We start from the raw sequence: 15,073 nt of genomic DNA, 5'->3' as shown, positions 1-15,073 counted from the left end.
GATTATCTCTAGCGAGGGTCCTCCATACCGAAAGCCTTTTGGTACACTGAATTCGAACCGCATTATTCTGTAGCGACTGATTTTCCATAGGTGATACGAAATAATTTGTGTGTTGGGATAGTTTGTAACAACGTTCAGATATGAAAAATCCAAGAGAAGAATGTAGTATCATGTAGGAATGATTCGCGACGATATACCCTGTGACTCTATAAATGATTGTATCACGATCCGTTTGGTTTTATCTCAAACATTTGGTCGTCGAATTTGTAGATTTCTCGAGATAAGATCTTCCCGCGATGCGGCTTTGGTTGATCCAGCGTAAAAAAAAGGGAACTAATACGAGATACCAAATCTCGTTGGTATTTTATTTTAAATCTTATTACCCATATACCTCACAATTCAATCCCCTAGATCTCGTTGTTTGCCTCATCTATATCGCTTTTTCATTTCTATTCCTAGCCCTTATCCGCGACACGTGCGGATCACGCGAAACAATATAATTACCGTTTCTTTGTAATGGAATAAAGGCGTAGGTCTCAATAAGTGCGAATGTGAATGAGAATATCAATGATCATGAATTAAAATTTAAAAAACAATCAGACTTTATTGAAATTTTTTCCATTGGAAACACTTATGGCATTTCATATTATTGTATATTCTTATAGTGAATAATAATCATGTATGAGAATAGGCCAAAATTGGTGGTCGAGTTTCTTTTTCTTCGTAATTCTCTTATTTTCCCAAGCATATCACTTTGGCCCAATCTATAATACGCTATATGATACTTTATACATAAAATGAAACTAGCGATTTACTTCGTCTAATACGTATATGTTAGAAGAGGGTATGATAGTATTGGTATATTTCTGCTACTGAATATGGTACAATACAATGATAGGAGTATTAATTGAAATACACGATGGGTATAAGCGTATGTGGCGTCGGCTTCTATACAGTCATACGTGTTTACATCGATACTTGATCAAAAACAACAAAAACTCCCAACATAGTTCTTCGTAATAGTTTTATCGAAATAAAAAGAACATTGTCAACAACCTTGTTTTTTTTTATCTAATGAAATAAATCTTCGAAGGATTGCGATAGAATGAAAGCGGCAATGAATTATTGACGAATAAGATATCATTTTGGAACTTGCTCTTTCCGGGTAGCCGTTGTGTTCCGTAGTTAATAACGGGATGACGAAAACGATGATGACTATGGTGAATTATTCGCAACTCTGATTTTTTTTAATTTCCTTTTTAATCGTACATCAACTCTATTCTTGGTATCTTATACAAGTCTACTAATTGATTAATCGTTTCGACAAACAATTGATTCAATGATTAACAGTAGTACAAAAATTTGGCACGATTACTGTGAAAAAATATCATACATTTGGTTTTTAGGATATTTGAGACACCATTTATTTTTATTTTTTTTTAATTTATTTATTTTAATTATTTAGTTTCGTAGCTTTTCTTTATGCCTATCTAAAAATATGGCGAGATCGATTTTTCTTGCTTCTCGTCAAAACTGCCACAATGAAAAGTTTATGATCAGAAAATATCATGTTGTACAAATCTTATTCTATATTAAATTTTGTCTTCAAGACCGCAGTATGGTTATAATTAATAATTATATCAATATACAAATGAAGGAAATAGTATCAACTAATTCCCTGAGTAACATTTAAACTTATTTGCCGGTTGAATTGTTTTGTTTGCCGATATCTTTGCAGATCTTGTGCAGCAGATATATATATATATTTAAATGTATATATAAATATATATTTATATACATTCACACGTAACTTCAAGTTCCAAATGCCCGTGTTTTGACTCCTGAGATTGGCGGGAAAAAAACTTTCCACCGATATTTTTACATTTATTATTACCTTTCCTGAAAGTTGAACTTTTTTTGTATCGAACTACATTTCTTCATAGTATAATGTATGTATTGAATGATTGAAAATAACGATGAACAGAGTCAAAACTTGCACGTGGAGCCGACAAACTTGAATTACATACTTTTTCATGCCAGTAGCAGAAATGACAATTTTCTAAATGAATGCCAGAGTTCTGATTGGTCGATAAACATGAATTTTATGCTCCTAAAAATTCTATCGATCTGTCAATAATTTGGCGGTAAAATAGACGCACGCGTAATAGATAGAGCTTCAGTTCATGATTACTGCACTTGGTTCCCCTTGTATGTATTTTTCAGTCAAATTTGAAATCGAAGTCGAATTATGTTATTCTGATTAAATCATTAAATATTTTCCATGTAGAAATTTGAAGTAAATCTTCCAGATTATATAAATATTTGTAGCGTGCTTAGAGTACTGAAAATAATCAATAAGCATAAAATGACTACGATAGTCCTACCAGGAAAAAAAATTATTCCTTATTTACAATAAAAATAATTAGCTGTAAAAGAATTGAGTGTACCATTTCTCGTATGTACATGTGATAACGTCGGTTAGATGGTAATGAAATTAAATTTCGATTTGGATTTGTCGATATACAAAATATGAAGGACCATACCTTTGCAAAGATAAAAGATGAAGGGTATCCGGATGGTAATCCACCTTAATGAGCATCATCAATTTTTATATTTCATTTTTTTATCATCCGAAAATATTAAAATGCATCTGTGATCATGTATTTGACACTGTAAGGTGGATTCCGTAAGGATATCCTTGACTGGTCTTTCGGGCAGTCTATGTAAAAAATTAAGTAATATGATCAATTAGCTAAATAATAAAAATTATAACTAACCCACGCTTGTTATGGGTTACTAAGAGTGTCAGCCTATTTCAAAACCCTTATTCGTGGAAGGCAGTGTTTATCGGTTATAATTAAAATTTACAATATGGTTCGATACCAGTTTTGAAATAGGACGAATATTCATCTTAACTGTACATTGTAGGCGTTCTAGTTGAAAATTTGTTAAATTTGTCGTGTATAAACTACACAAAGAAAATAAAATTATAATACCAAACCAATTGCATGTGAAGCCAAAGAAAATTGAGAAATATCCACTTATGATGTAAATTGATTATTCATTTGAAATCACATACAACTGCTCATTTACAGGCATTTATTCTCCAATCATAATTTAAATTGATTTATTACACATACAACTGTTATTGTTATTGCTATCTTTTTCCACGATAGGTTAACTTACTTATCTAATGTTTGTACATCTGTGGGCTTTCGTCTTCGTTAGCTAAAGTCAATGCCCTTGAGACTTTGTTAAAAGAAAAAATAATGATGATAATAATGATGATAATAATAGAATCGTTATTGTAAATACCAGTTGACTTTGGTATACTTAATCATTGTTCAGAATCTAATTTATTATGATCTGTATCATTATCACTGTCTACTGTCAAATTACAATTCCAACATTAGGAATCTAATGACTTCAATAATTTTTCCTACTATTTTATAGAATCAGAAATCAACTGACGTTTATCGGCGTATCGTCGTCCATGTTAATTAAATTGGCTAAAATTGTAAACATCTAAGTTTGCTTCTAATTATTTATGTTTGTTGAGTCTTAGGTTACGTAAAAAGCAAAAATGCCTGAATAGATGGATAAACGTACACGTTTGAGTATGTAGTTTTGGATTTGTCGCGATAATTTATTGTTTTATATAAAATTCATATATAAAAGTGATAGGAATAATCTCTTGCTCATGATATAAATACAATATTAGATATATGTTGTATAAGTATATAATTGATTTGATCACAACAGTTTATGAGAGTTGCTTTCGATTAAACATGATTCGAAAATCATAATCAAAATAATTACATTACGAGAAAACATTTTGGAATTACCGATCACTGAGCAATGTTCAAGACGCTCTTGACTGAAAAATGAAGAATAATTCTTAACTATCCTGATTCTCAACTAGACTGGCCATGCACTCCATACCATTAGGTGAAAGAATGCATAATTTCGCTCGTGCGCTTTTGGTAAAATACAATTGAAATTTGTCACGGAAGTTGGATTTTTTTTTGATTCCATTTCGAACTATTTCGTTCTCAGTCGCATTAATTCAAAGCATGCTCAGGAAAATTTGGTTTTACGACATTTTTTTCGAATTCCAAGCAAAAATCTTTACATTTTGAAGTTTTTCAAATGAATGGCAAGCGAAATCGTCGAATATAATTCGAAATTATAATTAATTACATTTGAAAGGATAACCAAAGTTTATTGATTCCATTTCGGTACTGGGGTAAAATGTTACTGATTGTGAGTAAAATGATAATAGACACAGACCTAGGACAGATCATAGTAAATGTTAGTGGTTGAACAAGAACTAATATTTCTCAAGCGATAAGTTTTGCCCTGCGACAATCTCGCGACTTGATTATTTTCCTAGTGATAATGTCAATTTTGAATGACAATCATATCGCTCAAAAGTGCCTATCGCTTACGATGACAATGTGACCGACTACCGTAAGGCATAGCTTGGGATCTTGCGGGAGATGCATCGTTCTGCCCATTCTGGGCCCAAACCTACCTTCAGCTGGGTTTACCTGGAGGTCCATGACTGGTAGGCGTGGGTCCATGCGAATGTATATTGTGCATGCCTCCCACTTGACTACTCGCTAGGTTCGACATAGTCTGCTGATACATAGAAGGCATGTAATTGCTCGAAGAGGGTGCTCCGGATCTAGTAAAGGAAGCAAAGGTTTCCGAATGTTATTTCGATATTGATTTGTATGTTGAACTCAATTGAGTCGCAAAAATAAAAGTGAAGCAATCACTAAGGATTTGATCATGGGGCATATTTTACCTAGGGACACCTCGCAGTGGGTCGGGTGTGACAGAAGAATTTCGTACAATTCCAGAGCTGTTTGCACTTCCCGGTGACACGATATTACTAGGTTGTCCTTGATGGTAACCACTGCCAGCTGGACTATGCCTTTTGTATTAAATAAGAAACGATGCTTTACGTATTGTCCACGAATTAACCACATATTAATCAAAAGAAAATCCTGGTATCTGACGACATACCTAATTGTCGGGCTTGGTTGTGGGGGAACTAGAGAACCCCTGTGTTGATATTGCGTAAGAGAGGCAGCTGCAGGTGGCGAGGGATCGGGTGGTAAACCGTTTTCTAGTGGGGTGGAATGCGTGCTTGAACTTGAATGCGGTAAGTAACTGTTGTTTACTCGGGCTTCACGACTGACCCTAGAAATTGGAGCTGGTCCTCCTGGTTGGACGTCCGGGTGAGGAATATTTGCATGGGTAGGGTTTACCGAAGGATGTATATTGTTCACTAAACGAATTAAAAAATTGGGTGAATTCAAAATAAGTGTATATTGTCATAATTGAAAGATGGATGTCTTCAAATTTACCTGTATGCGTGCTTGGCTGTGTTGTCAGTGGAATAGCTAATCTAGCATTTACTGCAAGCAAGTGATCTCTCCTCTGCAAAAGGCTGTTGACGTGCTCTTCGAGCCTCAGATTTTCAGCTCTCAATTGATGCAAGCATGATAAGAGGGATGCAACTGAGACAGAAATCAATAATCCATTTTTTCAGTATTTATAAACAGATATCCTAAACTACGCACTCGAATAAACATTCAAGTTAAAAAATATCCCAAAATTTTGATTGCACTCACTGTCAAAATGTTGAGCCTGTTCCATAAGAAACTGGCTGCCCTGTTCCCATTGCCTTTCAAGAAGTTGATCCAAAGTTTGAGGGATCGCGCCTCCACCTAACGCTCCACTACTAGAAGCGGCCGCATTTGGACCACTGTTTGTTGCAAATACAGATGACAAAGATGTTGTTGCTGGTGCAGACTGACTGGATCTTATCTGAATATAAATATGACCAACACAAATGGGTTGATATCCGGACTCGATCAAGCGACGAGTGAGTACATTGGTCTTGTGATAAATACTGAACCATAATACTTACAGAAGCAATAACACGGCTATGTAGCTGTGGCCCGACCAGACTGCTGGTGGGATTATTAGCTTCAGTGAATATCGAGTGGGCTTCTAATTCCTGGGTAAGTGTATCTGACATTTTCTGTGCCATTGTTGAGCTAGGGTTTAATTGATTTCCAAGCATGTGAGGTGCGCTGACACCATTTTGAAACCTGTTTAATCAACGCATCGACATAAACAAAGTGTTTGTCTATACTCTAATCTCAAATAGCCAGGTGAAAGATAAAATTTGACTCACAGTTTAATGTCTTTTTCTTCCTTAGTGCTGTTCGCTAATGCCATTGGCGTATTATTGGATGTGGATGGTGCTATTGTTGTACAAGGAGTTCCAGCACTTTTTCGCTTCCGTCGAACCGGTCCTGAACTACTCATACTTTCTGAGCCGGGACTGCTTGGTGGGGAGTCTTTGACCGTAGGTCCCATAGTTGTGCCAGATGCAATGCTACTGAAATGACCGACTCCTTGATTCGGTCCTTGAATGATGGAAGTGACTGGAGCCACAGTTACAGCCGGTGGTGGAGTCTGATGGCTACTTCTACTTCCACGTTTAGTTGTGCTAACAATACTGTTGGGTAACGCTGTCGATGTTGTCGTGGTTGGCAGTGGTGGAGGTGGGATTGGCTGACTGTTTGACGAAGCTCCTCGTTTCGGCTTACGAGATTTGTCAGGTTTGTCAGATGATTGTGACCTGGAAAAATTAAATCAACTTCAGTCAATTGTCAAAACTTTAATTTAGTTTTGACATGAACGCGTGTATTTGTTCTCTTATTTTTTTGGTAGAGAAAAGAAATGGGAAAAAAACACGCTGTAGGTTTGATGATAATATCAATAAAATCTAGATACATCATCTTAGAACGAATAATGATGACGGATATTGTCTTTTTCTGAGATTAAAATTCATTTGCGAATGGCCATTGAACATAACCTAACAGTAATGGATTTTAATTCGGCTCTATAACATGAATTTGCATGCTAAACGGTTGATACATTTCGTATTCGGAATGGTAAGACTATGTTTTAATATTTTTTGTAAAAAACGTTGACAAATTTCAATATTATTGATGTCAAAATCTATGGGGATGGCAATATGACCTCAAGTGAACTACTGTGCCCAATATACAAAGGCCGGACTACAGTATTGTAAACAGTTGATTTTTACAGAAATGAAGTTGATTTATGAAGTAAATATAAAAGAATATAACCATGTGGTTGCGACTTACACTTGAACTGTCCAGTTCTCTGAACGATTGTTTATTTATTCACACATAAAATCACAGTTACTTTACATAGGCGGAGTATTATTGCACGTAAAAGAGGTTAGAACAACCTGCTTGTTTACCCCCCACAACGGCCATTTTACAAGCGACTATCGAACTCGAATTATGGTGATCTTTATTGGATGCATGGTTGGATGAGAAAACGGGTAAAATCTAATAGGATATGCATCAACTTCTTTCAGCCAAGGAATAATTCGACTCAAACGAAAGAGTAATAACCCGGTTTATGACGCTTTAGTTCCAAATTATTTTTCCCGAATTAAGGAGTGCGTTGCGAGAAGTCAAAACAAAGCTGAGCATAAGTCATGTTAAGCATCTGATAGACAATTACCGTGTGTTTAATTTTCGAGACCAATGCTTCAGATTTCAACGATAAACTAGTCTTTCATGTCGCTGGAACCTATAAAATTGCGGAAAGCGCACGTTGTGTCGATGTTACAGTGAAACACCGAAATCTGGAGAGTGTCGACTTTCACGGGTGAATGTCAACATTCACATAGTCGCTTAGTGTATGTCCGAAATATTTGCTAAATACCCTCATTTCTGACTTACACCGGTAAATGTTGTCATTTACCATGCACCAATGTCCGAACGTACAACCATGTAATGAAATATTCAATCTTTCACCGACGTATTTGGTATTTGTTGACATTCATCGGTGTAAGTCGACATTCTCTAATTTCGATCATTCACGGTACATCGATGTATAATTATTCACCACAAATACAAATGAAACCAACTCATTGAAAACAACCCACTGAATAGCTCATAAGTGAATATCTGCTAATGTTGACGGGTTGCTTAGTAGATGGGGGAGGTTTCAAATATCATTAAAATAAATGAAGGATACATTTTTGTAGTGAATTTGATTGTTTCATTGCCGCACTTGTTCAATAACTCATAGCTCAATTACTCACCGTGATCTCTTGGCAGGCATGCTCTCAGCAGGAACTGGACTTTGTTTAGAATCATTAGTAGCTGCTGTGGTTACGACGCTTTGCTGCAGTTGTTGATACAGGGTTGGAGCACTGGTTACAACACTTTGTACAGAGCAGGGAAGAGAAGTGGCAGTCAAGGGAACAGAGACAACTATGCTATTGGAAGTCGTTGTTGGTGATTGGGTAGGAACTGAGGGTTGAGCTTGAGTGACCAATGTTATAACCGGAGTAGTCGTGGCCTCCGTTGTAACTGGAAGATGGGATGACGATTGCACAGCGAGACTCTCAACTTTTGGCTGCAACAAGTTGAACGAAGCGAGAATTAGAATTTTCATACAGGAAGTATGCCAGAAATTATTGTTCAGAATTTCATTCAAAATGACGAAAATTCAAATCATTAATCAATTAATGATCTGGAACAATGCGCTAATAATTGAATACTCAAATGAAAAAATACTAATAAGTGAATGACCCTGTTTTGTTATCTCGATTGAAATAAACGATCACACTGATTTACCTTCTTTATTTTTTCAGGTTCGGTAGTTGTGCTTAGGCTGGTAGCTTCGGTTACAGTAGGTACAATAATGTTAGTGTTAATAGTCTGTTGAACGACCGAAGTAACGGCCACAACAACTGATCCACTTGCTTCGGAACTAATGGAATGATTTGAATTTTCATTTCCAATTACAGTAGGTGTTCGGGCGCCAGTTTTTCTCTTTTTGCTCACATGACTTGAGCCCTTACTGAACGAAGATGAACTGGATTTGGATTGGCTGCTGCTTTTGTGAATCACATTTGAATTAGATCCAGACTTTGTAGTAGCGTTCTCGTGCCCAAAAACACTCTCCGACTGAGTGACAACGGTCTCTACGAAATTTGAGGTGGTGAATTTACTTGGGTTGGAGGAATTTTCTTTAGGCGTATTACGACCACTTCCGCTCTTGTCGTCGACATTTCCATTTATTTCTAAGCTAGGACTAGCGCTCGATTTACTCTTTGAACTAGACGATGTGTTCGCCTTTGAGTTTGAACTCTTGCGCTTACCGCTACTAGACGTTTTGATAGGTGTTTCAGCCTCTTTTTCGGGCGACGAGTCTGACGAACCATTGTCCGCTGGAATTGGTTTGTACGGAGGAATTGTTTTGACATTACCACCTTTTTTCTGAAAGTCAAGAATTTGGTGTTAGAATTTATCATTCACAATTCGTAATAAACTGACAAAAATAACCAATGACTGATCGAATTAGTGGTTTTGAATATGATTCATATTAGTTTTACGACTCAAGAACACTCACCAGTTTAGAGTAATGATGTTGACAGTAACCACAGTACTTTACGTTGTCTAAATAATTACCAGCTTCTTCGCAAAGTAGACCTAGAGCTTGTGCACAAGTAACGTGAAATTGTTGTCTGCAACCTGCTTTATTACACTGCATGCAAGCACCTACGTTTGCACGGCTACCTCTACCTTGTTCCTCACAGATGTAACACGTCTGTAAAAATGAGAATTATGTTGAAAAACCATTCAGATTCAGAAACAGGAACATGTTGAATCTCAAATACAATAAAAGATGAAATGAGGTTTTTTGAGTACGTTGGGCGGTGCAAAAGTTCAGGTTCACTTGCCTTGTTGAATCGTTCGGATGGTATCAGTTGCAAGATGATCGGCTCCATGGTAGTGACATTGCCAAATCTGACTTCTGGAATATAAAGAGCGCAGACAACATGTGCCCACCCTGCCTGATCCGTTCTCTTGAGTGCTCCATCCCTGCTTGGGCACAGCTCGCAGCGCTGCTCCAACAATTTGCATCACAACCACACAATTACTACATCCTAAGTCTACCTAATCTGAGTTTGTTATTAAAGCCATTGCATCTAGTGTGTGTTGCTTTTGAAAATGGGTTCAGCATTGATCGGAATTCAAAAGGTTGCACAAATAAATGACACACGTCCTTGAAAATGATGTTATATTTATCTCTTCTGATGTTTTCTCAATATATGTAGCTCCCTTCCCTTGGGCAAATTATATAATCATAAAAAATCACCCTAGTTGAATAACTTGTGAACTTTGAAATACATTTGCATATTAACAACTTTCTATGGTAGTAACGTTGAACTTTTACAAGAAATCCATAAATCTTGGAATCTCTAATAATCAGTGATACAGAGGAGGGATGGAAATATAACAAAATTCAAACTGCTGGGAATAGACAGGAGAATATGATAAATGATATAGAAACTATTAGCATTATATATAGATGAAAGTAACTTACCACGCGAGCGCTGCGTTCCTGCGATTCGCATTTTCTACAGTACCATGGACCAGTTGGTACCGTAACAATCCCATAACATGCTATAACAATAAAATCAGTTTCATACAATATCATATTTGCTATAAGGTCAATTTTTTATTACTATGATTTACTGAGATTTAACACGAACAAAACAATAGTTAGACCATCGAAATGATGAAAAAAGTACTCCAAAGTTTGAGAACAATCAAAAAATACCAGTGCTTTTTCATAGCTACTTGGAGCAATCAAATTCGAGCCGATTGAATAATGCTTCAATCAAAGAAGGGGTGTTTTTTACAATGCAGTGGTAGTAGAACTCTGGTAGATGCAAATGTACCCCCATCATTTTTGTACGCCCAAACATTAGAAACAATAATAGCAGCAGTAGGAATAAATCTAAACAATGGTATGCCGGAGATCTAATCTTTTCGTCAACTCAGCAGACAAATAATCGCAATGTCAGCGATTCTGATGAACTCCGTCAACGATGGCTCTGTGAGAGTATTGTTAGGTGAGTTTGACCTCGAGTATTCGGCGAATCGTAACGATGGTATCGTTGAGCTATAAATCTAACCTAGCTGGGAATGTGGAGACAATGATTCTTTATACATGAATGTCTTCTAAATTGTGTTCGGCCACGAAACGTAGCGAGGTTAATCTCTGTAACTGCTCAAGGAATCGGGATATTCGAAGCTCCCGACTCCTGGTTACCTGGTCGACGGGAGGGGGGAATGATGTATGTATGTACCTTGGTGTACGGCGACCGTGCACCCCTGGCCATCGCAATAAACTAACGGATTCTCCGTCCAACCCCTCTCGTCCGAACATACGCAGCAGCCTCCAAGCATCTCCTTCATGCTGCGGTACAGTTCTCGTGAGCTACACCAGCCGAACTCGCCTTTTCATATCGCTTCGTGAACGGAGCATCGTGTTGTGTGTAGAAATTAACCGCATGCACGATCGCACAAGTTTAATCACCCCGTAACAACTGTAAGCGGTACGAGTTAACAATTGTACTAAAGAGCGCCAAATAGTTTTTTTTTACCAAACTATTCGATACGACCTCGTTTTTACGCGGTCACACGAATATTTATTTACTCTTGGTACTCTGTATTTATTTCACCGTGTAGCCATTTTATTTTGTTGTTGCGCAGCAGGCGCATGCGCAATCCCGCGCGACACAAAAATGCATTATGGGAACTTTGTGCGTGAGGTTCGTCAGGTTCGTTTCCCTGGTTTCGTCGTTTCACGGAGCTTTGACTATCACGGGGGGCGGGTAGGGTCGCTCTTAATTATGATTCGAATTTCTACAAATAAAATAGGCTGTTTTGACAAATATTTCATTAAATCTCGTTTATACATAGTTAAAACAAGAAAGGAGGTTGTTTGATCTGATCAACCAATTATATTTTTCGTTTAATCACTTCGGAAGATGTCGACACTGGGCTCGACGAAACATACATATACTAAACTGGCTTCAAAATATTGAAGAGAACCCTCGAGTTAGCAAAGCCGGCTTTGTACCAACCCGACAGCCGAATTATGTTCATTACAGCTGTTCAATGGTTACATGCTACGATGAGTTTGACAAAAACCATCAACGAAAATTTGTCCAGTGAACATCAGTGTAGTCTTTACTAGCGAATTGGGGAAAAGATAGCGGTCGTACCGAACACGTAGAGATACCTAACAGTTTCATAAAGATTTTATCAACTTTCGATTCGCATTGATAACCCTTTCCAGACCAGTGATGCAATTTGGTATGACCATTATAAATGTTAAAAAATGAATTTTTTAACATATAACCCATCATACTATCATAATGCTTTACGCGAAGACTGATGAGGCCATTATATGGCATTAATCCTGAGAAGACAGTTCCTTCAAAACTCAACATGATCTTGGTCGTAGAAAATTTTTGAATGGTTATTTAATTACTCATTAATAATACATTTTGGATTAATAAATGAATAATTCGGGCCTGGTGGGACAACGCTACACATGTACTGTATTATATTTTTAAACTTATATGTATACCTCGCGGAATGGTTGACAAAACTATAAGGTCGAATGAGATCTTCAATTTCAGGCGAGACCTGTAGCACCCATTGATCGGGCAGCACCAGGGCCAGGATCAAGATACCCAGTAGGCGTGACCAACGACGACCACAAATACGAAATAAAACCACTCGTTACCATACGTTACCATACGATCGTAAGAGTGGGAGGAAGCAAAACTCATCAAAGCAAATGTAAACAAGGTGACAGCAATGACTTTTGAGAGGGTTCAAATTCTATTCGAATTCTCAAGTTATCTTCTAATTAATCCACCGCGTTTTATCTAGATAATTATAGTCAGGTTTTTGTCTACTAACCGATTGCGCTGCACGTAACCCTTGTACAGAATCGTTCCGGTTTTGTTTTTTTTTTCTCTCCAAAAAGTGGATGTTCAGCCCACACTATTGTTCGCATCAAATCGTTGAAGCTCACTGTCGTCGATGATAACTCTGAGCAAAGAATGATTCGGTATGACTAAAAAAATTGTGGTAGGTAGGACGGGAGCATTTTGAAAATTTGCTGGTATTATCGTTTCACGTGACATTTTTTGATTGTGTGATCTATGAATAAATTATTGTAAGCTATCGTGCAACGAGCACGGCAGAATACATGATTTTGTACAATTTCTAATCTTTCTTGTCATATTGGGATCGACGATGATACAAACGAACTTGTTGGAGGCTATCTAATGATTTCGAGCAAAAGATCGGAAGGAGATCAAGTTGGTGAGTTTGGTACCGGCCAATTTGAATCAAAACTCATCCCCGAGTACTGGAGATATGTGTCAAATATTGGTCAGGTAGCTGTTACGTTCCAATAGGATGCAAAAACGCTCTCTCTTAGATCGATCGATCACTTAACGTGACATATGGAGTCACAATCAAGACCTTATAATTTTTTTTACTTGAATAATTTTCACTGTACTCTCGAATACTTGGATATACTATCAATCAAATTCATCGGGTAGACTAAATACATTTACGATAGAACCCGAATGTAGGACAGATCTCGCCCTCTGGATACCAAAAATTTCGAGACTCGCGGATTACTCTTACATTTGTTCCTAGTTGAATTCAAAAATCGTAGGCTTCTATATCCTCGATTGTAGAATTGAACAATTATCTTCCTAATTAAAATAGTGAAGACTCGGAAAATTGAAACCTTCGGAATCTCGATATTTTATATTAAAACTTTAATAGGTGGTTTTAGAACTTGAATTCGATTCAAACTTTCCTACTGCACATTACCTCAAGAATTGGGTTGAGAATTTCAGTTGTATCATTTGTATTATTGGAAATAAATCTTTTGGAAAGTAACAAATTGTTGTTATCAATTAAACGCCAATTGTCGCATATCTTGTCTTATTCAAAATATGAATCACGTGACAGGACTGAAACATTGGTGAATCATGATATTTTATCTTCGATTTAGTACTGTAGATTTTTATATCATTTTTCTTCCTCAACGAGAATGCAAGTTCAATTTATTTGAGAATTATAGAAAGGTGATTCATACTTGTGTCCGCGCGTAGAAATTTCAAGGTGACTTTCATTGAACTTTAAGAGATGGAGTCACTTGTACGTTGAGGTTGCACTCGTTCTTTGTTTAAATAATTAAGTGGACATTAAGTTGACCGCTACGGGTCATTTCCGGGACGAAGAGGTGATTCACCGATTTATCAGAATCTACGAATATATTGTTTTAAAATCATCAGTCAACGTTTTCAATCCACAAATCACCTCACTATATTAGCCCTATGATATGTCAATCGCTGCAGTGTATCGCTGTCAAAGGGATCTCTAGCCAGCTGAAAAGTAGGCGTATAATCAACATTATTGGTGAGTGTGAAAAGTATTTTTGAATTGATGTTGAATATTTCAATTTTCATTATCACAATTTCAACATTAGTATTTAATTGTTTTTTGTTTTTTTTTCTTCCGTTTTCTATTCGTGCAATTCCCTCGCCTATACCGCAAGAAAGGAAAATGAACCATGTCCAACTATTGACGGTGTCGACAATTATACAACGAATAGTAACGAATACTGCTAACAAAATGGGTCATGGTCTGCTGGTATTATTCATAGAATTAAACAGAAGAAAACACGTACGATGCGTGATAATGATCTCTGAAGAATCAATCGACTCATTGATTACGAATAAGTCGGTTTGTTTATTTATTCATTAATTTTTTTAAATATTGGAAAAGTCACGATTTATAAAAAATGATAATTTTCTCGCCGTCTGCTCCGTCGGTTTGGATATTATTTCTTGCATTTTCTAGCTATAATTATACCGCGCTTGTTACTTCCACACATTTTCATACAGTACAAGTGAAATAAACGATTTGCGATAGATCAAATTACCAGAGCACAACGTACGTGTCTACATATACTTATACGTAATATGTTACTATACTTCTTCGTGGCACAGCGAAGTACTTTTTTTCCTGGGAATCGAATGTGCGTTTAATTTCGGATAATAAAGCACTCACTACATAAACTAATCAACAGGCAACGAGGTATTTAATAAACG

At 36.8% G+C, this 15,073-nt stretch overlaps 1 protein-coding gene across 3 annotated transcripts; it reads right to left on the bottom strand.

Moving 5' to 3' along the window:
* Positions 1–578: 578 nt before the first annotated feature.
* Positions 579–11,881, bottom strand: LOC105691585 (protein AF-10). Of its 3 annotated transcripts, XM_048660195.1 has the most exons (14): positions 11,231–11,876; positions 10,462–10,541; positions 9,815–9,985; positions 9,484–9,681; positions 9,233–9,350; positions 8,706–9,055; positions 8,168–8,484; positions 6,212–6,661; positions 5,942–6,125; positions 5,643–5,838; positions 5,376–5,528; positions 5,032–5,296; positions 4,811–4,939; positions 579–4,687 (listed from the first exon to the last, which is right to left on the bottom strand). In XM_048660195.1, exons 1-14 carry the CDS (start codon positions 11,337–11,339, stop codon positions 4,537–4,539), a joined length of 2,871 nt encoding a protein of 956 aa, XP_048516152.1. In that variant the 5' UTR covers positions 11,340–11,876; the 3' UTR covers positions 579–4,536. The 3 variants fall into 3 exon arrangements, with proteins under 3 accessions (XP_048516152.1, XP_048516151.1, XP_012265590.2); XM_048660194.1 differs by having other exon boundaries at positions 8,706–9,350; positions 11,231–11,881; XM_012410167.3 differs by having other exon boundaries at positions 8,706–9,350; positions 9,815–9,979; positions 11,231–11,878.
* Between the last annotated feature and the right edge of the window lie 3,192 nt (positions 11,882–15,073).

Source organism: Athalia rosae, chromosome 1 (assembly GCF_917208135.1).
Source record: "Athalia rosae chromosome 1, iyAthRosa1.1, whole genome shotgun sequence".
Taxonomy (NCBI): Eukaryota; Metazoa; Arthropoda; class Insecta; order Hymenoptera; family Athaliidae; genus Athalia; species Athalia rosae.
This window is presented reverse-complemented; position numbering and strand designations above follow the sequence as displayed.